This window comes from Mobula birostris, chromosome 21 (assembly GCF_030028105.1).
Source record: "Mobula birostris isolate sMobBir1 chromosome 21, sMobBir1.hap1, whole genome shotgun sequence".
NCBI classification, from domain to species: Eukaryota; Metazoa; Chordata; class Chondrichthyes; order Myliobatiformes; family Myliobatidae; genus Mobula; species Mobula birostris.
In genome coordinates, this window is record NC_092390.1 from 7,770,239 (window position 1) to 7,794,910 (window position 24,672).

At 46.2% G+C, this 24,672-nt stretch overlaps 1 protein-coding gene across 3 annotated transcripts in view; it reads right to left on the reverse strand.

Moving 5' to 3' along the window:
* LOC140185558 (semaphorin-4G-like) overlaps positions 1–24,672 on the reverse strand; it is a 202,379-nt gene that overhangs the window by 63,785 nt on the left and 113,922 nt on the right. For all 3 annotated transcript variants that reach the window (XM_072238897.1, XM_072238898.1, XM_072238899.1), the window contains 5 exons: positions 22,660–22,722; positions 21,991–22,089; positions 21,318–21,408; positions 16,698–16,814; positions 8,958–9,112 (listed from right to left, as the gene is read on the reverse strand). In XM_072238897.1, coding sequence (XP_072094998.1) covers positions 8,958–9,112; positions 16,698–16,814; positions 21,318–21,408; positions 21,991–22,089; positions 22,660–22,722 — 525 coding nt within the window. The remainder of the gene's footprint in view (positions 1–8,957; positions 9,113–16,697; positions 16,815–21,317; positions 21,409–21,990; positions 22,090–22,659; positions 22,723–24,672) is intronic.

The window sequence follows — 24,672 nt, forward strand, 5'->3', positions numbered from 1 at the left end:
AGTTCTACAGCAAAGAAGCAGAGGCCCTTCATCCCATCATATCGATGCAAACCATCAGGGGCCATCAGTCACATGACAGGCCAGGCACCCTGACGAGGCCAGCGATTGGCTGAAGAGAGAGTTGCTGACCTCCGCCAAGGATTCAGTAGGCGTGTTGTTGCCTTTCTGAGCAGAACAAGGTGAAGCGTATTGCTGCCATTAGTAGGCCCTCTGTTGATCTAGAGTCGACGTTGGATGTTGTGTCCTAGTTGTCTACGCAAGCCAGGGCGGTAGGACGTGGGGAGCAAGCTGTGGCCCTCGCACTAGGCTCCCCCTCTCCACATAGCTGCTGAATCCAAAGGAACAGCGGAGACCAATATAGTTACCAGTCAGTGTTGAGCTGCTTTAGGGACTCCAGCTCCAGGTTCTTCCCTCGGGATTTACTCCCGAAGCCTTCCCTGTGAGTAGGGATAGCTGCAAGGCAGCAGAATTAGACATCAGAGTGTTCTTTCTCCCAGAGGAGCTGCAGACCACAGCTGACGAAAACCCATCTATCCGAAGCAAGTGGTCTTAAGATGTCAGCGATCCGCTGTTGCCCCTTCTGTCAGTAGAAATGGTTCCACCAGGCTTAGTAACTAAGTCACGTGTGAAGGCCAGGAGCTGGACTTGGTTGTCAGAGCCTACTTGAGACCTACGCCATTGGGAGCATTTAATAGGTAGTGGGAGCTTACCCCTGCTACCCCTCCCCCTCCGGCTATGAGATCCGGAAAGAACCAATGGTGCTATTACTATCTTGCTATTGGTTAATTATTGTCACATGTATAAGGCCATAAGACATAAGAGCAGAATTCGGCCATTCAGCCCATCAAAGGTCTCCACTATTTAATCATAGCTGATTTATTATCCCTCTAAACCACATTCTCCTGCCTTCTCCCCGTAACCTTTGACACTCCTACTAATCAAGAACCTATCAACCTCCACTTTAAATATACCCAGTGACTTGGGCTCCACAACCGTCTGAGGCAATGAATTTCACAGATTCACCATCCTCTGGCTAAAGAAATTCCCCCTCATCTCTGTTCTAAAGGGACATCCTTCTATTCTGAGGCTTTGTCCTCTGGTCCTAGACTTCCCACTATACAAAACATCCTCTCAGCATCCACTCTAGAATAATCACTCATTCTTCTAAACTCCAATGAGTGCAGACCCAAAGCCATCAAACGCTCCTCATATATTAACTCTTACATTCCCGAGATTATTTTCATGAACGTTCCCTGGACCCTCTTCAATGCCAACACATCCTTTCTTAGATAAGTTTCTCAAAACATGTACCAGGAACCGGCGGAAAGCTTGTCGTGCGAACTATTCATCCAGATCCAATCATTACACAGGGCAGCAAGATACAATAATGTCAAACAATAACAATGTAGAATAAAGTGTAAACGCTACCCAGAAAGTGTAGTGCAGGTAAATGTTAAAGGGCAAGATCAAAATGAGGTGGATTGTGAGGCCAAGAATCCCTTATCATATGAGATCATTTCAAGGTTCTGAAAGCAGTCCTTGACCCTGGTGTGTGATTTCAAAGTTTTGTAACTTCTGCCCAATAGGACAGGGGAGAAGAGACACTGTCTGGGGTGGGTGGGGCCTTTGATTAGGCTGGCTGTTTAACTGGGGTAGTGAGAAGTGTAGACAGAATCCATAGAGGGCAGGCTTGTTCCCATGATGTGCTGACCTGTGTCTACAGCTCTCTGCAGCTTCTTGTGGTCACTAAGAACCCAGCAGCAACAGGGTTTAGTTACCCAGTACAATGTATTTGCCCGGGGACCCTGAAAGTACATGAGAAACTGTGCTAATAGAAAGAGGAATTTCAAGGCAGCGCTGCACCTTGTCCTGCTAGATAGGAGGCTAATAAAGACCTTTAAGATAGAGTATGTCTATATCAAACTCAACGACACATTAAGCAACATTGTCCAATATTAAACCATGCAGGAGCAAGGACAAGGACGTTTGAATTCTCTCCATGTGACGGGATGTACCCACCCTGCCAAACGCCGGCAGAGTATTGGTTGCTCACTTATCTCACGGATAGGCACAGTCACCAGCACAAAGAGCAAAGTGCAGCATGCCTGCAGGCATGTTGAAATCGCTGTTTCCAAATCACAGAACAGGTCATTCTGATCTTCACCCTGGAGGTTTCAATGGACAGTGTTGAGTTAACAATCATCCACGCGCCCAAAGCCACTGTATTTAATCGAGAGCTACTCATATTGTTTGAACAATCCAACCACTGGTCACAGTCAAGACTCACACTACACCGGCTGGCCTCTACTCCACCCGAGGACCCAGCAGTATAGACGACCCCTTAGAACATAGCACTCGACTCCAGCAGTCACAATGCTACTACTGTAGGTTTTCACAAATAACACCACGTGAGGCCTTTCAAGTTTAACAAAACTGTAACAACACATTTATTGAATTCCAAAACCTGAAGACAAAGCACGCTAAAATCCTTTACTTAATTACCTTATCACGTCAGACCAGCTGCTAAAGTGAACCCAGCTCAATGTTGGTGGTTGTGAATTCTGTATGTTTCTACCACCCGACACAGGCCCCCTGGCACTGTGAACCTGTCCAGAGCTCTGACCAGCCGCCCAGTTCAGGTCCTGTGTTACATGGGTGGAGGAACAGCAGGTGCCTCTGGCTCATCCAGAGGAGTGTTGGCACGTTCATGGGCATTTGGTGACGCCAGGACCAAGGCAGCAGAATCCTCCAAAACTTGGCGGGCCGGTTTAAGGTGACCGACCAAAACACATTCGGGTTTACCCCTCTTACCTGTGACAAAAATCCCTTCTCTCCATTCCAAAACATACGGGATCCTAAGGGGGTGTTGGTGTGCATCATGATGGACAAGAACAAGGTGGAATGTAGGTCAACAGGAACCCAAGGGTGCTGTACGCCATGATAGGAGGTAGGAATAGGTGAAAAGGGATTGAATTTACTGAGGACGGTGGAACGTGTTGAGAGGCCAACCAGGCAGTTGTGGCGTCAGGAATAAAATCACCAGGCATTTGTAATGGCTGCCCGTGTACCAACTCGGCCACAGACGACTGCAGGTCCTCTTTCAGAGCAGCTCTGAGCCCCAGCAGGACCCACGGGAAACAATCGTGCCAACACTCATCTGGCAGGGAGCCCTCAGAGCTGCCTTTCGGGAGCAGTGAGACCGCTCACATACGCCACTGAACTGCGGGTGATGTAGCCTAACACCACGGTTCCTACCATCGCAGCCCAGAGGTCTGACGTGAATCGGTGACTGCGGTCAGAGGAAATATCAGATGGGGTGCCAAACCAAGCAGCCCAGGCGGTGATGGGCACCCGAGCCACGTCTGTGGCCGTCTTCGATAGTAAGATCGACACAGGAAATATTACACCAAGCAGATGTCTAGCCACTTTAGCCAGGATGAAGTCCCTTGTGTAACATTGCCCTCCGAAGCAGAGGGCCACCCAGTGTCCCGTAAGTCTGAATCCTGCTGCTGTTGGTAGCCTCCATTGAGGTTTCGTTGCTCTTTGCCTTCTTCTCGTCAATCGGCGATGCTGGCAGCACACTCACTTCAGCACCCGTGTCACACAGGAAGTGCTGCTCTGAAAGGGTGTCCGTAATGAACAGGAGACAACCCTGGCAGCTGGAACCCACGGTGTTCACAGACCTCTGATGTCCCGATGTGCTGGCTCTATCAAAGCTGCAAAGTAGTCGGCACTTTCTAGTGTCCGTACCAAAGCGAGCATGGTGAAAACACAGGCCCAGCATTGTCTGTTTCACAGCTGCTGCTGTCCTTGTGTCAGGGGCCTTGCTGAGGCATTTACTGAGGCAGGGGAAGGGGCAGGAATGATGCACCGCTGTCCAGCTGAGTGTAGACTATCAGCCATTTTAGCAAACTCCTTACAGTCCTTCACGGGTGCTTTAGAGAGGGCTATGCGAACTTGATCAGGCATTTGCTGCATGAAGAGCTCTTTAAAAATAAAACAAGGGTGGTGATTTCCCAGGAGAGACAGCACATGGTCCATTAGCTCTGATGGCTCAGCATCACCGAGGCCAGGCAAGGAGAGCAAATGTTTGGCACGCTCAGACCCCGATAGTCCAAAAATCTGTAAAGGGTGAGTTTTCAACAATCGGTAACCATCATGTCCAGTAGGCTCACCACTCTCACAGCCGTGGAACTGCTGAGTGACGCTGCCAGTAGTAAAACTTGGTGTCGTCACTGGTGGTTTCTCATAGCGCGAATCAGACCTCGGCTTGTACAAACCCAGCAATGGCATTTTGCTCCCAACACTCCAGCAGTTTCTTAGCGACTGCGTTGGCCAACATGCTCATCAACTCTGGAATCGTCCTGGAGCATCAGGGTCACCAGTGTGGGTTTTAGCAAATAAAACAACGTGAGGTGTCTTAAGTTTAAGAAAACACTAACAGCACATTTATTGAACTCCAAAGTGCACTAAAAGTCCATTACGTAATTACATCATCGCGTCAGACCCGCCTCTTAAAGTGAACCCCAACTCAATGTCGGTGCTTGTGAATTCTGTGCGTTTCCACCCATTACATTACCCCACACCACCTCTCATATTGATAACCTCAACAAGCTCAGCTTTTCAGTTAAAGCATTGAATGTCGGTGCTCGTGAGTTCTGTGCGTTTCCACCCATTACATTACCCCACACCACCTCTCCTATCGATAACCTCGACAAGCTCAGCTTTTTAGTTAGAGCATTGAATGTGCTTTCCTGCTTACAAGACAATATCAGAGACAAACAGACATCAACCGCACTGCTACACAGAGGCCAGGCCAACTGAAAATCGCAATGTAGAGTGAAATGCATCATTTGTGCCAAATTAGATCAGTGAGGTCTGTGCTGGGCAGTGCCCTGGCACCAACACGGCAAGCCCACAACTCACTAACCCTGACTACCATATATATCTTTGGGAGGGACCTGGAGCTCCAGAGGAGGAAGCCCACGGGGTCGGGGGAGAGGAAGTAGAAACTCCTTACAGACAGTGGCAGAACTTGACAGTGCCTAACCATGAGGTAAGGAGAAAGCAACCGGCATCTGCATGAATTAACCACGCTGGAGGTGTGAACCGCTACACTACGGTGCCACCCCAGAAGATATGAGTAAAAGTTCCACGGAGTTTGAATAAGCCAGAAATGTCACAGTCACTGATACCTGTGTTTTAAATTCCAATCCTTACTGAAAAGAAAATCTGGAACATATTTAGCACAGGAAGGAACAGGCCCTCCAGCCCACAGTGTTGTGCCAAGCTGACTAAGCTATATCTCCTAATCTCTTGTCTCAGTGCATGGTCCCTACCCCACCATTCTTTGTAAATACATTTGCCTATGTAAGAGTCTCGTAAACACTTCTATTGTCTCTGCCTCCACCAACACCCGCAGCAACACATCCCCACCACCCACTCGCCTCGCACTTTACCTCTAATATTAAACCTTTCAACCCTGCTAAGTACTTTATTTATCTCTCAGATAATTATACATATACTTACCTTAGGTCTTCCCTCAGCCTGTGCCACTCCAGAGAAAACAACCCAAGTCAGGAAAATGTCTCATTATATCACACGCTCTCTGTGCCCTGTTCTGCGCCCTGTCCCTAGCCTCAGCATCCTTCCTGTAGCGGGGCAACCAGAAGCGAATACAACTCTCCAGTTTTATAAAACTGCAACGTAACTTCCCCAATCCTGAACTCAGTGCCTTGACTAACAAGGGCGAGTATGCGACATGACATCTTCTCGACCCCATCGACTTGTGCAGCTGCTTTCTCAGGAAGCCCCCAACAAGACCTAAAATTAATAAGCGTGAAAGAGCGCTGAGAAAATTGACAAGGATGTTCCTAGAACTGTAGGATCTGAGTTACCGGGGAAGGTTATTCCCTACAGCACAGAAGATTTGACAGAGATGTACAGACAGGGTAAATGCAGGCAGCTTTCATCCCCTCTGGTTGGATGAGACTAGAATCAGAGAGCATGGGTGAAGGGTGAGAGGTGAAAAGTTTAAGGGTAGCAGGAGGAGGAAATTCTTCACTCAGAGCGCGGTGAGTGTGGAATAAGCTGCTGGAGGAAGTAGTGGATACAGGTTTAATTTTAACATTTAAGAGAAATTTGGATGGGTACATGGATGTGAGGAGTATAAAGCGCTATGGGGTGGGAGCAGGTCAATCGGATCAGGCAGAAGGACAGTTTGGTATGGACTCGATGGGCCAAAGGGCCTGGTTCTGGGCTGTAGTATTCTATGTCTCTATGACTCTGTCCCTCTATACATCACCGCTGTTATGAACCCTGTCATTAGCTGTGAAATTCCCTCCACCACTGACACCTGAAGTGTATCTAATATTTCGGTAATATTGGAGTAATAGTGTAAACATACTGTTTGTTCAAGCATTCCTTGTTTGCTTACATAGTTCATTATGGGTTATATGTAAAAGTACGTAAATGGCATACGTCATTACACCACTATGTCACATGGGAAGGGGAACGCCTCACTAAAACAAAATCTAAGTAGTCAAGTATCTGGGCTCCTGTGTTTTCCTTTCGATTAGTTTCTGGAGTTACAAAGCATGACAGCACCCACTACTCCGTGTAACAAAAAACTTTGCACCACACATCTCCTTCGAACTTTCCCCCCTCACTTTAAATGCAAGCCCTCCGGATCTTCCCAAGTGCAGAACTCATCCTTGCTGATTATAGTCTGTATAAAGTATAAGTACACTATATTTGTAAAGTCACTCTTTCCTTGTGGTACAAGCTCAGAATCCTTGTACTCAGGATATGTCCTTGGTAAATCCTTTGTTCATGAATTCATAGCTGCTGCTTCTCAGTTTGAGCACACTGATACCAGATCTACTTTTCATAACTCAGTTATGCTTTAGAGAAAACCACGGTAAATCATCCATCAAAACACAAAGCAGAAAGTTATGAATTCCTCAGCAATGTGTTAAATGTTATCATGAATTATCTTAACCAAAAAGGTCATGAAGAGAAACTCAAAGCCAAACGGAGTGGGCGTGGATATGTTGGTGCCAGCAGCATAGTGACACTTGTGGACGGCCCCACAGAAACCTCACTGATTTGATTTGACGGAAAATGAAACATTTCACTGCATGTTTCGACGAGCATGTGAGATATAAAGGTAACCAGTTAGAGCTTCTTCAAGGATCGTCGCCTAGTCGTGGTGGACAGGCTTGTGAGATCCTGAGCATCCTGGTCACCCATGGCGGTAAGGTCAAAAGGCAATCCAACCAAGACCAAAGCGGTGGAGCTGGCAGAAGATGCTGACACATCACGATGGCAGGGAAGGTGGAGGAAGGCTACATCGGCGAGTGGACCCCAGTCTTCCTGCACTCCATGTCACTGGACCCCAACCCCGATCTGTCAGGGACAGTGTGGTGGCTGCCTGTGCATCAGCCTCCCCGTCCTAAACAAAGTCACGCACAGGCGTTCCCCATTCAGGGAATGCAACCCTTTAGGGGAACATCATACTCATCTCCAGCAATCACACTACTACTGTTAATCTTTCAAAACTCTGTCACACTTGTGGATACAAAACCATGAATTACTGGCTGTAACACAACTGAAAAATCAGTTTACTGACTGCAGAATGCTACAGTTGCTGGAAAATCTGCAATAAAGCCATAAAGAGCTGAAAATATTCATAAGGTAAGGCAGCATCCACAGAGGTGAAATAACTTTTAAGGTCACTGACCTTTTATATGGTCATTTGTAACTTAAGCAATGGGGCAAAATTGGCCACTGATGCTGGAAATGTGGAGCAATTCAGGCAGCATCTATGCAGGGAAATGAACAGTCCATTGCTAGTTCAAGGAAATATTGAATTAATGGAGTTCAATCTTGAAAAATGAGAAGAAAGAACAAATTTGAAGGCAGAGTACAGGGTTAATGGCAGGATTCTTAGCAGTGCAGAGGAACCGAGGGACCCTGGGGTTCACATTCATAAGCCACTCAAAGTTGCCACACAATTTGACAGATGGTTAAGAAGGTGTGCTGGCCTTCATTAGTTCGGAGACTGAGCTCAAGAACAGTGAGGTATTGTTGCAGCTCTATAAAACTCTGGTTAGACCACACTTGGTGTTCATTTCTGGTCACCTCATTATAGGAAGAACGTGGAAGGTATAGAGAGGGTGCAGAGGAGATTTACCAAGATGCTGCCTGTATTAGACAGAATATTTTATGAGGAAAGGTTGAGAAAATTGGGCTTTTCTCTTTAGACCAAAGAAGGATGAGCGACGACTTGATTGAGGTGAATAAGGTAAAAGGTATTGTTAGGGTGGACAGCCGATGCCTTTTTGCCCTGGCTGGGAATGGCGAATACAAGGCGGCATAATTTTAAGGTGATTGGAGGAAAGTAAGGGGGGATATTAGAGGGAGTTTTTTTTTGTTACTCAGAGTGGGCAGTTCAGGGATGCTGCAGATACATTAGGGACATGTAAGAGAATCTCAGAAAGGCACATGGATGAAAGGAAAATGGAGGATTACGTGGAGCATAATGAAGCATTCAATTGATCTTGGAGTAGGTTAAAAGGTGAACACATTGTGAGTCCACACTCTGCATACTGTTCTACATTCCATCCATCAAAAATTGATCTGTTCAATATTTGCTTTAAAGTACCACTCAAAGTAATGCAACAGAAGGACAATAAACTTCAACACTTAGTGCTGCTTCAAGACCAGTGAGATACTTGTGTTTCCTTGATGAGACAATACTGAAAGCAACTTCATGTGCTGCCTTCCAAGTCAACTGATTCTGTGGTTCAGTTGTCCCTGAATCTACCTAGGTTTTGTCCTCATGTCTCTGGAGTGGAAAGTGGCAACGCAGGTTGACACAACATTGCACCTGTGTATAGATCCATGCTTTTCATAACCTGTTACGCTGTGCTCCATCACCACAGGCATCCTCTTACCTTGCAAATCCGGGCCACCCTGGTCACCAGCGGCTTTCCATTAAATGCATTCTCTTCCCCCAGCTTCTCCGTGAAGAAGAGGTAAATCTTGTCATCGTCGCCCACAGAGCTGTTGTCACTCTCCCTCAGTAACACAGAGTCGATGAAGTTCGGCTCTGAAATGAAGAGAGAGCAGTGGGTACGTGTAAGAGTCGGTGACTGAGACAAATGCACAGGACACATCAACAGGGGTTGTAAGTGGTGCAGGCAGGGGGTGTGGAGCAGCACAGACTCCTCTTTACTCATTCAAGAGCTAGTCTCATCCCATATCCAACATTCTGTTTCCATTTCACTGAGGTGGATTCAGTGGCTATCCCTCCCCACCATCAGGAGGTGCTGCCTCAAGGGAGTTACATCCATCATCAACAATCCCCACCATCCAAGCCATTCCAGATGGTACCTACAGGAGGCGCTCCTCAAGATGGCAACGTTATCATCACCGATCCCCACCAGCCAGCCCATTCCATCTTCTTACAGCTACCTTTGGGCAGGAGGTACAGAGGCCTGAAATTCCACCCCATAGATTCAGGAACAACTGCTTCCCTACAACTATTTGATTCTTGAGCCAACCGGATCAACCCTAATCAGCAGAGTACAGCACTTTGATCACCTGCACTAACATGGACCTTGTCTTTTTTGTTATAATAGTGTTCCTCTTGTAAAAATTGTGATCAATATAAATTTATGTTTTTCCTGTAAATGCCGATAAGTACCTGTGACATTGCTGTTTTTTATTGCACCTGTACTTGTGTATATAGCAATAAACTTGACTTTGTCTTTGATTTTAAACTTGGGACTCTGAACCAGAACAGTGAATTGGAGACATAAGAAAGTGGAGATGCTGTACTCTGCAACAAACAAACTGCCAGAAGAGCTCAGAGAGGCTGGTACCCAGTCTGGCAGTCTGAGTCCTGATGCTCCTGTACCTGCTTCCTGCCGTAGGTGTCAAGGAGATTGTAGGATGGATGCAGGGATCCTCAGCAGCCCTTCAGGCCCTTCGTCTGCAACGCTCCCAGTAAAAGGGGAAACAGGGAGGAGGGAGAGCCCGGTGATCCTCTCAGCAGTTGTTACTGTCCTCTGTAGGGTCTTGTAGTCCGATGCCTTGCAGCTTCCGCACCACACAATGATGCAGCCAGACAGAACACTCTTACTGGGGCTTCTGTAGAAAGTTGTTACGGGGACAGGGAGCCTTCACGCCTCAAAGTCTTGACTAGTGAGGAAGTGTTGTGGGTCCAGGTTAGATCATCCGCTATTTGCACACCAAGGAAATTTGTGCTCTTCACTCTCTCCACAGCAGAGCCATTCAGGTGCACTGGAGAGTGGTCGACCTGCATTTTGCTCATGTCTACAATCATCTCTTTAGTCTTGTCCACGTTGAGACTGAGGTTGTTGTTCTTGCACCATTTGACAAGCCTGCCTACCTCCTCTCTGTATGAGACTCATTGTTGTTGCTGATGAGGCCAGCCACTGTTGCATCATCACTGAACGTGAGGATGTGGTTTGAGCTGAATCCGCCAGTGCAGTTGAGAGCAGCATGAACAGCAGCGGACTGAGCACACCACCCTGGGGACACCAGTGCTCAGCATGATGGAGCTTGAGATGTTGCTGTCAACTCAGACTGACCGGGGTCTTTCTGTCAAGAGAGGAGTATTGAATCCCAGCAAGGACAGTTTATCCACCAGCCTCTGTGGTATGATTGTATCAAATACTGAGCTGAAGTCGATGAACATCCCAGTCTGTAAGGCATCGTTTTCTAGGTGGGACAGGATGGAAAGGAGGACCAACTCAGTGGACTGGGTTGAGTGGCAGGCAAACTGGAAAGGGTCTTATGTAGCTGGAAGCTGAGATTTTGTAAGATTCAATATCAGCTTCTCAAAGCATTTCATGATTGTTAAAGCGAATGCCAGTGGGCAGTAATCATTCTGGCCAGTTACCATCGTTCTCTTGGCCACTGGAATGATGGTGCCTGCCTTGAAGCTGCAGGGACAGTGGACCGTTTCAGAGTGATATTAAGGATGTCCATTAACACAATGATTTGCTCCCTAACAGTTCATCCTGAGTCCTTAGCATCAGATGTAGTGTTTAGGACAGCTTACATCATCTGCACTTCCAAAACGGGGTTTCAGATCTGTGGCAGGGTTTTGCTACTCACTAGGATTGTTGAATCTGAAGATGATTCCAGATTGCCCAGGAGGCTCTGCAGAAGTCAAGAATGATGCATAATAACAGTAATGAATTCACTTTAAGTGAGGACCAGAGAAAGACAACAAAGACAAGATGAATAAAGACAAAGAACAAAGAAGCTGTGAGTCTTAAACTGAAAAGCTCAAAGTAGACAGAGAGGGAAATTTCTTTGACAAGAGCAGCTTATGACACGGTATGATTTATGGTGCGAGAGAGAAACTACAAAAGTAGCTAATCTACACAGGGCGATACGGTGGCATAGCAGTTAGCACAACACCTTACCGTATGCCAGATGTAAGGCTGGGGTTCGATTCCCACAGCTGTCTATACGGATTTTACAGTATGCCAGATCTAAGATCAGTGTTCGATTCCCACTGCTGTCTATACAGATATTACGGTATGCCAGATCTAAGATCAGTGTTCGATTCCCACTGCTGTCTATACAGATATTACGGTATGCCAGATCTAAGATCAGTGTTCGATTCCCACCGCTGTCTGTTGTACATTCTCCCCTTAACGGCGTGGGTTTCCCCAGGTAAAAGCCCCACGGCTTCATGATCACCATGAATACTGGTGCAGCACAGCTGCAGCGACCCAGGGTGGATTCTGACGTCTAATGCTGTCTGTGTGAAGTTTGCCAGCTCTCCCAATGACCATGCGAGTCTCCTCCAGAGGTGCTCTAGTTTGCTCCTATATCCCAAAGAGGTCAAATGGCCATTGGAAATTACCCCTAGTATTTGTAGATAGTAAGGGGATTGGGAGAGGTGGAGAGTCGGAACATTGAACATTGAAGAGTACAGCACAGCGACAGGCCATTCAGCCCACAATGTCATGCTGAACTAATTAAATGCACAGATAAACCAGTCCCTTCTCACACCCTTCCAGTTCCTGCACGATAACGATTTGCCCATCTAAGAGCCTTTTAAACTCCTCTGTTCTGTCTGCTACCATCACCCACCAGGTACCCACTGCTCTCTGTGCACTACAAATAACCTGGATTCTGGTTGGGAACTCATATCAAGAGCTGGATAAGGCTGGGCCTCAGCTCAAACATGACGTGGAAGGGGTCTGGTGAGGGGTGCATTTCAAACTAACGTCTGATAGGTTTGGCTTTGGAAGCCTCACACTTAGCTCCGGGTTCAGGATTGTCTCTGCCGAGCACAGAGATGCCTACTAAGACTAATAATGTGATCGGTTAAATCACAAAGGAAACAGATATTCACAAGGGCAAATGTTCTGATCTTACGTGCTCAGAGAGAGTCAGAGGAAGGGGATTACACTGTAGTACTATCTCCCTTTGAACACAGCTTCCCCAGAGAAGAGCATTACTGAAACTACCCTTAATTACACAGATAATCCAATCTTATCAGATATTTAAACTCAAATATAATGACATAAAATTATACCAATTTTCCACTACAGCATATTTTCATTTCATGGGTTTAGTTTAACCAAACAGTGTTGAATCCATCATCTCCTCTATCATTTATCTTTGAAATCATTATCCAGTTAATTACTTCATCCACATGCACATTGTCCACACTTCCGGATTTACTCTCCTTTCAAGAGTGTATCATCCTCCCTTTTAAAAGTTACTGATGATGATATGGCTCTGTAGGCTATGCAGGACAGTCCATGTTCCAAGCTTCCTGGCAATGCTCTCAAACTCTTCCTCCAGTACTCTGACATCTGCATTGGTGCTGCTTCATGCACCCATGCTGAGCTTGTCAATTTCATCAACTTTGCCTCCAACTTCCACCCTGCCCTTTAAGTTCACTTGGTCCTTTTCTGACACCTCCCTCCCCTTTCTAGATTTCTGTCTTCATCTTTGGAGACAAAGGGTCAACCAACACCTTCTGTAAACCCAACACTTCCCATTGTAATCTTGACTTTACCTCTTCCCTCTGTAAACACCTTTTCTCAGTTCCTTTGCCTGTTCCCAGGATAAGGCTTTCTTTATCAGAGATGTCTTCCTTCTCCAAAGGACGGGGTCTCCCTTCCTCCATTGTTGATGCTGCACTCACCCACGTCTCTTCAATTTCGTAAACATCTACACTCACCCCATCTTCCCACCGCCTTAACAGGGATAGAGTTCCTCTTGTCCTCACCTACCTCACAAAGAGCCTCCACATCCAACACATCATCCTCCTCAACGTCTGCCATCTCCAAAGGCATCCTACAACCAAACACACTTTTACCTCCCCCCGCCTCCACTTTTTGCAGAGATCACTCCCTTGTTTCCCCTGTCCGTTCGTCCCTCCCAAACCCCAGCACGATTCCCTTCAGCCTACATGTTGCACCTACCCACTCACCTCCGTTCAGGGCCCCAAACAATCCTCCCAGGTGAGGCAACAGCACACCTAGAAATCTGCAGGGTCATCTATTGTGTCTGGAGCTCCTAGTAAGAACACTTCTATATTGGTGTGCCCTGTCGCAAACTGGGGGGCAGTTTGTAAGTATCTTCTTTTCATCCAACAAAAGCGGAACTTCCCAGTGGCCAAACATTGTAATTCCCATTCACGTTCCGAAATATCAGATCCGTGGGCTCCTCTTGTGCCAAGATGAAGTCACCCTTAAGGTGGAGGAGCAGCATCTTATATTCCACCTCGGTAGCCTCCAACCTGATGGCATGAATATCGATTTCCCCTTCCGATAAAACAATTGCTGCCCAACCTCCCCTCTTCTTCTATTCCCCACTCTGTCCTTTAACCTCTTCTTACCTACCTTTCACTTCCCCCGGGTCCCCTCCTCCTTCCCTTTCTCCCATGGTCCACTCCCCCCTTCAATCAGATTCCTTCCTCTCCAGCCCTTTACCTTTCACACCCACCTGATTTCACCTATCAACTTCTAGCCATCCTCCTTCCCTTCCCCCACCTTTTTATTCTGGTCTTCCCTCCGTTTCCAGTCCCGAAGAAGAGTCTCAGCTCGAAAATGTTGACTGTTTATTCATTTCCATAGATGCTGCCTGGCCTGCTGAGTTCCCCAGCATTTTGTGTGCGTTGTTCTGGATTTCCGCCATCTGCAAACTTTCTCGAGTTTATGACAATATATATGACAAAACCTAATCATCTCTCTGCTCTAAGACCTGGGCAACTGAATCCTCAATTTCCTCAGTTGCAGACTCCAGTCAGTACAGACTGGCAACAATCACTATCAGTACAGCTGCACCAGGGTCTATGTGCTAGGCCACCTGCCCTACTTGCTTTATACCTCTCATTGTACAGCTAGATGCAATTGAGGCATGGAACACTCCAGCACAGAAACAGGACTTTTAACCTACCTAGTTCAATCGACCTGCACTGGGACCATTGCCCTCCATACCCCTGTCGTGGGGTAGATCCCAGTCATGTTCATGTTCATGTTCCCTTTCCACTTTTCACCCTTATCCTATGACCTCTAGTTATAGTCTCACCCAACTTAATTCGAGAAAGCCTGCTTGCATTTACCCTATCTATACCCCTCATAATCTTGTATACCTCTATCAAATCTCCCCTCAGTCTCCTACACTCTAGGGAATGAAATCCTGACCTATTCAACCTCTCCTTATAACTCAGGTCCTCAAGTTCTGGCAACATCCTTGTAAGGTTTCTCTGCACTCTTTCAATCTTATTTACATCTTTCCTGTAGGTAGGTGACCAAAACTGCAGAAATACTCCAAAATAGGCCTCGACAACTTCAACATAACATCCCACCTCCTGCTCTATTTAAGTTCACTGAGGACCAAATGAAAGATGGTAAAGAATTGGCATCTATCTGGGGGGGGGAGGAAGATCTGCCTGAATGGTGTCACAACAACCTTTAACTGAAAGTCGGCAAGAACAAATATCTGATTATCGGCAGCAGAAGGAAGAGGCTGGAGTTCCATAAGGCAGACCTCATTATGGGATCAGAGGTGCAGAGGGTTGGTAACTATAAATTCCTTTGTATTATCATATCAGTGAAACTGTCCTGGGACCAGCAAGTAAGTGACATGACAAAGGCACGTCAGTGCCTCTATTTCCTGAGAAGTTTGCCTCGGTTCGGCATGTCAACTAAAAGTTTGACAAACTTCCTTAGATGTAGAGAGGAGAGTATCCTAACTGTTTGCATCATGGGCTGGTATGAAAACAAGAAAGGAAAAGTCTGCAGAAAGCCCAGTCCATCGCAGGAAAAGCCCTCCCCATCACTCAGCAAACTGACATGAAGCGTTGCCATGAGGACACCCAGGCCAGGCTCTCTGCTCATCATTACAATCAGGAAGGAGCTACAAAAGCCTTAGGGCCCACACCCCCAGGTTCAGGAGCCGCTATTACACTACAACCATCAGGCTCCTGAATCGATTTGGATAACTTCACTCACCACAACTCTGAACTGATTCCACTATCTGCAGTCTCATAGTCTCAGTGTTATTTTTTTATGTGCACAGCCTGGTTTATTTTGCACATCGGCTGTTTGTCAGCCTTTATGTGTAGTTTTTCAAAATTCTATAGTATATTTTATTTTTCTGTAAATGCCCACAGAGTAGTGTATGGGAAGATGTATGTAGTTTGATAATAAATTTGAGACCTTGGATATGTATTGCAGTCATTAATATGGAATTGGTTACTCTCTACCTGTCAGTGACTGCACTGGAATGAAACTCCAGTTATGGTTTAATTGCCAGTTGTAAATGGCCATCAAACAGATGGCACAAAACACACAGAGAATAAGCAAGTATAAAATTTCTGAAAGAAATTAAACAGAACCAGTTTTTGCCTACACAGGAATTCTTTCAGCTCTTGTAATGCATTTGTTTTCTATATTTTGCAGTACGTTCCAATCTTACACCAGACGCATTACAGTGTGCACAGACTTGTTAGCAATCGAGCCTCCCGTGGAAGCTCTAACATGCATCAGCCTGCATCGTGCCAAGAGCTGCAAGTCTCTTCTAACAGGGAGCATCAGGAGCTTAATGTAGCCCTCCTTTCGCTGATATGGTCCAGTGCTCCCACGAGCTAAGGTGAGGGGAACACTGTGACATTCTGGAATAGAACGTGCTAGAAACATTCAGCTTTTAGGGTTGCTGTCTCCCAGCTCCAGAGACCCAGGGTCAATCCTGACCTTCAATGCTGACTGTGTGAAGTTTGCAAGTTCTCCATGGATGCAAGGGTTTTCCCAGGTGCTCCGGTTTCATACCACATCCCAGGGAGGTGCAAGTTAGTGGGGCTGGTTGGCCTTAAATACCCTTAGTGTATGGGTCAGTGGTAGAATCTGGGGGGAGTTGATAAGAAGTGGGGGAATGGAGGGGGTGGTATGGTATTAATGTAATATTGGTGTAAACTGGGTCGGTACCCACTCGTTGCCCAATAGCTCTGTTTGCAAACTGCTGGACTCTTATTGGCATTCTTAGAGAGAGAATGCACTCTACTGAAGGGTCATGACCTAGTTCTCTCTCCACAGATGCTACCTGGCTTCCTACATCTTCTATCTTTGTCGAAGTTTCGCATCTTCTCTCAGAAAGATGTTAGCATTACTGAATGACTGAACTGTCCTCCTTACCATTCAACGAGTAAGGAACAGAGTCGTCCATCCTGAACGAACGGTCTTGGAAGTTCCTTTTGATATCCGCCTGTCCGCTGTGGAACCCATAGAGCGTGGCAGTGTAGATTTTATCGTCTGTGAGAAAGCAAAATTTGGACATTTGAATCATTAACAATATTAATGTTCTACTAGAAACTCAAAAACAACTTTAGAAGTGCGTGATTGAACTTGAGAGCTGTAAGGAATAATTCTGGGAATTAGGTGTTCATGAGGGACAGACAAAGGCTCCTCCAATTTAACCCTTCACTGCCCATGAAATGCCACGCTATTTCATCCTATCAGGGTGATTCCCTGCATTCCATCCACTGTGCTCCTCCCCCACCGTCTTCTCCCCCACCTTGACCTACACACTTCTTTGTCCCAGTTCTGATGATGGGTCCCAGACCTCAAACAGATGCTGTCTGATCTGCTGAGTTGTTTCAGTTCTTGCTCATTTTATTTCAGACTTCCAGCAACTGCAGCTTTTTAAAAATTAATTGATTGATTGATTTTCACTCCAGCTGGAATCTTCCAGTGACTCACAAACCTGGCATTCTCCCATAAACATAACCTGTTCTTCCCATATTCCCATTAACTTGTCCCAGATTTTACCACTCACACATGAGGGGCAATTTTCCAGTGGCCATTTAACCATCCAGCTCGTATGCCGTTGAGATTTGGGAAGAAACGGCAGTCCCGGGGAAAGCCACGTGGTCCACGTGGACAGCACCAGAGGTCAGGATCAAACCCGGGTCACTGGAACTATTGGGCAGCAGTCCTGACAACTAGTCTAATGTGACAGGGCCTCCCAAACCTATGACCTCTGCCACCCAGTAGATGTTTTCTGCATGGACTTTAGCAAGGCATTTGACAAGGCTGGTCAGGAAGGTTCAGTCGCTTGGCGTTAGGATGAGGTAGTAAATTGGGATAGACGCTGGCTTTGTGGGAGAAGCCAGAGAGTGGCAGTAGATGGTTGCCTCTGACTGGAGGCTTGTGGCTAGTATAGTTTCCCCGGGATTGGTGCTGGGTCCGTTGTTGTTTGTCATCTATATCAACAGTCTAGATGATAATGTGGTTAACAGGATCAGCAAATTTGCAGAGGGACACCAAAATCAGGTGTAGTGGAGAACGAGGAAGACTATGAAAGTTTGCAGTGGGATCTGGACCATCTGGAAAAGTGGCAGATGGGATCTAATGCAAGTGTGAGGTGTTGCACTTTGGGAAGACTAACCAGGGTAGGTTCTACACGGTGAGCAGTAGGGCACTGAGGAGTGTGGTAGAACAAAGGGATCTGGGAATACAAGTATATAATTCATTGAAAGTCAAGACACAGGCAGGTAGAAAGCGTCTGGCACATTGGCCTTCATAGATCATAAATAGGAGCAGGAGTCGGCCATCTGGCCTGTCAAGCCTGATCTGCCATTCAATAAGATCATGGCTGATCTGGCCATGGACTCATCTCCACCTACCTGCCTTTTCCCCGCAACCCTTAATTCCCCTACGTACTGAGTGAAGGAGTTGGGATGTTATGTTGAAGTTGTTTAAGAAGTTGGTGAGGCCTAATTTGGAGTTGTTTTGGTCACCCACCTACAGGAAAGATGTCAAGAAGATTTACAAGGATGTTGCCAGGTCTGGAGGACCTGAGTTAGAGGGAAAGATTGAACAGGTTAGGACTTTATTCCTTAGGATGTGGGAAGATTTGGTAGAGCTATACAAAGTTATGAGGGGTGCAGATAGGTGAAATGTTTAATGGGAATATGATAGTGACATCTTCACTCAGAGGGTTGTCAGAATGTGGAACGAGTTGCTAGTGCAAGTGCCTGCAAGTCAATTTCAACATTTAAGAGAAGTTTGGATAGGTACATGGATGCTAAGGGTTTGGAGGGCTGTGGTCCCAGTGCAGGTCAGTGTAGGTAGTTTAAATGGCTCAGCATGGACTAGTTGGGCTGAAGGGCCTGTTTCTCTACTGTAGTACTCTGTGACTGTAAGAAAGGACATGGGCAGCAGGCACAGGCGAACACCACCTGCAGGTTCCTATCTGAGGTTGAAAATCCCTCTCCACTCTTCATTGTGCTGGATTGGAGTTGAAATGGTTGTTTTTCTTGTGCTTAACTTTCTTTACGCTTGCTTATATGTTCATGTAGTTACCTGTTTGTCTGTAAATACTCAGTGAGTTTTCAGTAATTGTAGTAGAGCCAGTTCTGTAGTTTCTCTGCAGCCTGCCACACCACCGAACCCGAGAACTTAACACCAGAAGACATCTGGAGCAGAATTAGCCTGTTCAGCACATTGAGTCCACTCTGTCAGTCAATCATGGCTGACTTATTTTCCCTCTCAACCCCAGTCTCCTACCTCTTCCACATGTTTGAAGCCCTCACTAATCAAGGATCTAACAATCTTGCTTTAAGTATACCCGATGAGATGGCCTCCACAGTTGTCTGTGGCAATTAGTTCCACAGAACCACCACATTCTGGCTGAAAACGTTCCTCCTTGTTGCTGTTCTAAAAGAACATTCTTTTATTCTGAGTCTGTGCCCTCTGGTCCTAGACTCTCCTGCTACAGAAACATCCACTTCACATCCTCCCTATCTTTGCAACATTCAATAGGCTTCAAGTCCAGTGAGTACAGGCCCAGAGACGTCAAACACTGTTCATCTGTTAACCCTTTCATTCCCAGGATCATTCTCGTGAACCTCCTCTGGGCCGTCTCCAATGTCACCACATCTTTCTCAGATATGGGGCCCAAAACTGTTCATAAGACTCCAAATACGGTCTGACAAATGCCTTATCCCAGTCCAGTCGAAATGAATGCTTACGTTGCATTTGCCGTTTCTTATTACTAACTCAACCTACAAGTTCACCTTTAGGCAATCGTGCACTAGGACTCCCAAAACCCTTTCCACAGGCTGCCCCTTGTCAGTGAGATTTCTCTAATCAGTCTAGTTTGAACTAGTTTTTAGTATAATGTGACCACAACTTTTCTCTTTCTCTCCTTTCGCTCTTTTTGGCAGTAGAGTGAGTTGGTTACTGTTACTTCTTTGTTACCAACCCCAGTAAAATGGCTGTAACCACACATTTCATTCTTGTCTTCTGAAGACAACATCATCTCTAGATCCAGCAGCTGTCGCTGACCGAACCCTGGAACTCCCGGCCCAGGAGCAACCTCACAAGGATGAGGTGAACATGGAAGCTTTAGAGAGGGTGCAGGGGAGATCGATTAGGATGCTGCTTGGATTAGAGAGCATGTCTTACGAGGAGAAGCTGAGTGAGCTTGGGCTTTTCTCGTTGAAGAGGTGACTTGATAAAGGAGTACAGATAAAGAGGCAGAGATAGAGTGGACAATCAATGTATTTTTCCCAGGAGGGCGATGGACAATACCAGAGAACATCCTGTTAAGGTGAGTGGAGGAAAGTTTAGTGGGGGGTATCAGAGGAAGGATTTTTTTTACACAAAGAGTGACGGGAGTCTGGAACGCATTATTGTGAATGGCTGTGGAGTTAGATATATTTGGGGCATTTAAGAGACTCTTAGCTGGACACATGGCAAGCTGTGTGGGAGGGTAGGGTTTGATTGATCATGGAGGAGGTTAGAAGGTCAGCACAACATTGTGGGCCGAAGGGCCTGTACTGTTCTATGCTAAATGTTTAAAGACGCAGTGGTTCAAAGAGGTGGCTCAGCACCATCTTCCCAAGGGCAATCCTGGATGAGCATTAAATACTGCAGGTGACACGGAACGGCTAGCCTAACACTGTTACGGCACCAGTAACTGGGGTTCAATTCCCACTGCTCTCTGTGAGGTTTGTGCGTTCTTCCTGTGAGCACGCGAGCTCCAGTTTCCTCCTCCCACCTTCCAAAGGTGTACTGGTCAGGGGTGTACTGGTCAGGGTTAATAAGTTGTCGGTGCGCTACGTTGGCGCTGGAAACGTGGTGACACCTGCGGGCTGCCCCCAGCACGCACACACACACACACACACACAATGCCGGACAAACTCCAGCACAAACTTCACTGATTTGATTGACGCAAACTAGGCGTTTCGCTGTGTGTTTTGATGTTTCAATGTTCACGTGACAAATAAAGCTTATCTTTAATCTTTAAGTGCTGGTCCTGTCAATTATAAGCAAAACCTTAAACACAAGGATAAATAAAAATTCTCGTGCTTCTAGGTAGGGAGCCACAGATATTGAAACAAGTCCTGGTGAGCTTGGGGAATGTCTGCTACAACTGCTTAAAAGGAATATGAAGCTTAAAGCAGCGCTGGCATACATGGACCTGATTAAACAGAACAGACGTGCTGCAGAGACCGAAAGCAGGGGAAGAGGAAATCCACCGCAGCACTACGCGTTCATTTCCATTTTGCACCTTTGTATGAAGCACAATGGGAGTAACACTCCAGCCGGCAGCTCAGCCCATTCAGAATATCTCCCTGAGTCTCAAGTGCAAGATGAATGCAATTTTACAGCCTTTTATTAAGTGCAGGCACGGCCTGAATTTCTAATTCTTGCTTCCTGGGGCACAATAAAAATTGGTATCAGTTTTTTCCGACGTAAAACTGAAATACAAAACCACAGCTGAGGATGTGAGCAATGATTCACACTCACCGACAATGAGGCCCGTGTATCCGACTGCGGGGTCATAAGGACATCTCTCTTTTCCCTCAATGGTAGCCGACAGCGTGAAGCTTTTAATCTCCTTTATGGGATGGCGAGGAGGGGCAGAGGAAGGAATAAGATGAAAGTAATCAGTACAACTGGAGATGGAACACTACAGACCCCTCGGCCCACAATGCTGTTCCCATCTTATGACCTACTATGATCAACCTATGATCAGATCTATGATCTATGATTGTGCCCAATCTATCCTTTCCTTCCGAGATAGCCCCTTATTTTTCTATCATCCGAATTTCTTAAATGCTTCTAATGTTTCTGCCTCTACCGGCAGGATGTACCACACTCCCACCACTCCCCATGTAAATCTGGCACCCCCATAGTTATGCCCCTCACTTTAGCCATTTCCTCCCCGAGTGGCTGTCCACTCCACCTCTACCTCTTACCATCTCGTACACCTCTACCAAGTCACCTCTCAACCTCCTTCGCTCCAAAGAGAAAAGCTCGAATTTGCTCAACCTGTCCTCATAAGATACACTCTCCAATCCTGGCAGCACTCTGGTAAGTCCCCTCTGCGCCCTCTCTAAAGCTTCCACATCGTCCCTATAGTCAGACGATGTGCGGTGAAAGAGAAGATAATTCTAACAATGCTGGAAGAAATACTTACAATGTAGGCACACAGAGGATGAAATGCATGGGTGCCACAGGTGAATAAATGTGTTCCATTGAATCTTTGCAGAAAACGAATGTAGTTATAACAGTCCATCTATAAAGAGCAGAGGCACAATAAGTATAGGTCAGTATTTAACTTTCCAGGAGTTTATCTCAATATGCCACTATCTGTCAGTGACAACTTTCATTTAAATAATGCTTTTGATGTGCAGAATGTCCCAACATGCTTTAGGGGAGCATCTTAAAGCAAAATTTGACAATAATTATCTGAGGAGGTGCTACAATGGATCAACAGGCCCACGTCAACGGGTTAGGCTGTAAGGCCCATCCTAAAGCCGAGAAAGGTTTAGGAAATAACTCCAAGGGACTGAATTGCATCCCAATGAAAATTTCCACAGCTGAGGTCAAATCTGGTATCTGGGAGTGATGGAAAAATTAAAACTAGGGCTGTACAAGAAACCAGAGTCGAACAGAGCTGAAAATCATGTAAGATTTTAACAGCTTATCAAGTGATTGAAAGATACAGGTAAGAAAGCACATACAAGAACCCTAGATGTGGAGTGGAGGCCGAGCCCGAGCCAGTATAGTGTGGTGAGTGACAAGGGTGATGGGTGAACAGGTCACAGAAATGCGTAAGCTTACATGGGCTAATCCAGTCCCATACCTCATTGTTCCTTCGCTTATTTCGACAATCCACTCTTTCATTAGGTACGGTTTGCCACTGCACCTGTGAACACAACGACATCGCAGTAGGTTAGAGCAGCAGGTGAAGATCCCCATGCAGAATTCACTGAGGGACAGCAGCTTACACCCAACTTCTCAGAGAGTCAACAAGCATAGGCTCAGGCCCGCTCCTTGGTCAGAGGTACTGAAATGCAGATCACTCTGAGGAAGCACCTCCAAGAGATCTGACAGCCACCCCTTTTCCACACAGGCTGTAGAGGCTGCATCAAATGTCTTCGGGTTCACAAAATGAAAAACCATAAGACGGAAACAGAAATAGGCCACTTGACCCACCGAGTTCATTATAGTTGATTTACTACCCCTCTCCAACCCATTGTCATGCAATCTCCCCGTAACCTTTGATGCCCTGACTAATGAGGAAGCTATCAATCTCTGCTTTAAATATACTAATACTCAATGACTTGGCTTCCACAGCTGTCCGTGGCAATGAATTCCACACACCTGTTGGCTACGGTAATTCCTCCTCACCTCTGTTCTAAGTGGATGTCCTTCCATTCTGAGGCTGTGCCCTCTGGTCCTAGACTCCCCCACTATAGGAAACATCTTCTCCACATCCACTTTATCTAGGCTTTTCAATATTCCATAGGTTTCAACGAGATCCTCCCCCCCCTTCATACCCAGAATTATTCTTGTGGACCTCTTCTGGAATCTCTCCAGTGCCAGCACATCTTTTCTGAATAAGGGGATGAAAATTGCTCACAATACTCCAAGTGCAGTCTGACCAATGCCTTATAAGGCCTCAGCATTACATCCTTGTTCTAGTCTTCTCGAAATTAACGTGAACATTGCATTTGCCTTCCTCTCCACAGACTCAACCTACAAATTAACCTTTAGGGAATCCTGCACGAGGTCTCCCAAGTTCCTTTGCACCTTAGATTTTTGGATTTTCTTTGCCTTTAGAAAACAGAGTACGTCTTTATTTCTTCTACCAAGGTGCATAACCATACACTTCCCTGCACAATATTCCATCTGCTCCTTCTTTGCCCATTCTCCTAATCTGCAGAGTCCCTGCTTCCTGAACGCTATCTGTCCCTCCACCTATCTTCCTATCATCTGCAAACTTGGCCACAAACCTGTCAATTCTGTCATCTAAATCATTCACGTATAGTGTGAAAAGAAGCGGTCCCGATATGGACCCCTGCGGAACACCACTACTCACCGGCAGCCAACCAGAATAGGTCCGTCCCCTTTATTCCCACTCCTGCCAGTCAGCAAGTCTTCTATCCGTGCTAGGATCTCTCCTGAAATATCATGCCTCTTATCTTGCTAAGCAACCTCAAGTGCAGCAGCTTGTCAAAGGCCTTCTGAAAATCCAAATAAACACCATCCACCAATTCTCCTTTGTCTATCCTGCTTGTCATTTCTTCAAAGAATTCCAACAGATTTGTCAAGCAAGATTTCCTGTTGAGGAAACCATGCTGACTTTGGCCTATTTTATCATGGGCCTTCAAATACCCCGAAACCACATGCTTAGCACTCGACTCCAACATCTTCCCAACCCAACCACTGAAGACAGGCTACATGGCCGATAGTTTCCTTTCTTCCGCCTCTCTCCCTTCTTGAAGCTTGGAGTGACATTTGCAATTTTCCCATCCTCTGGAACTATTCTAGTATCTAATAATTCTTGAAAGATGCCTCCACAATCTTTTTAGCTACCTATTTCTGAACCTGGAGTGTAGTCCATCTGGTCCAGGTGACTTATCTACCTTCAGCTTCCAAAGAACCTCCTTCTTAGTCACAGCAACTTTACTCACTTCTACATACTTCCAGCATACTTTAGTGTTTTCCACAGTAAAGTCTAATGCAAAATACTTAATAAGTTAGTCAGCCATTTTTTTGTCCCCCATTACTACCTCTGCAGCATCATTTTCCAGTGGTCCGACATCCATTCTCATCCCTCTTCTACTCTTTACATGTCTGAAAAAACTTTTGG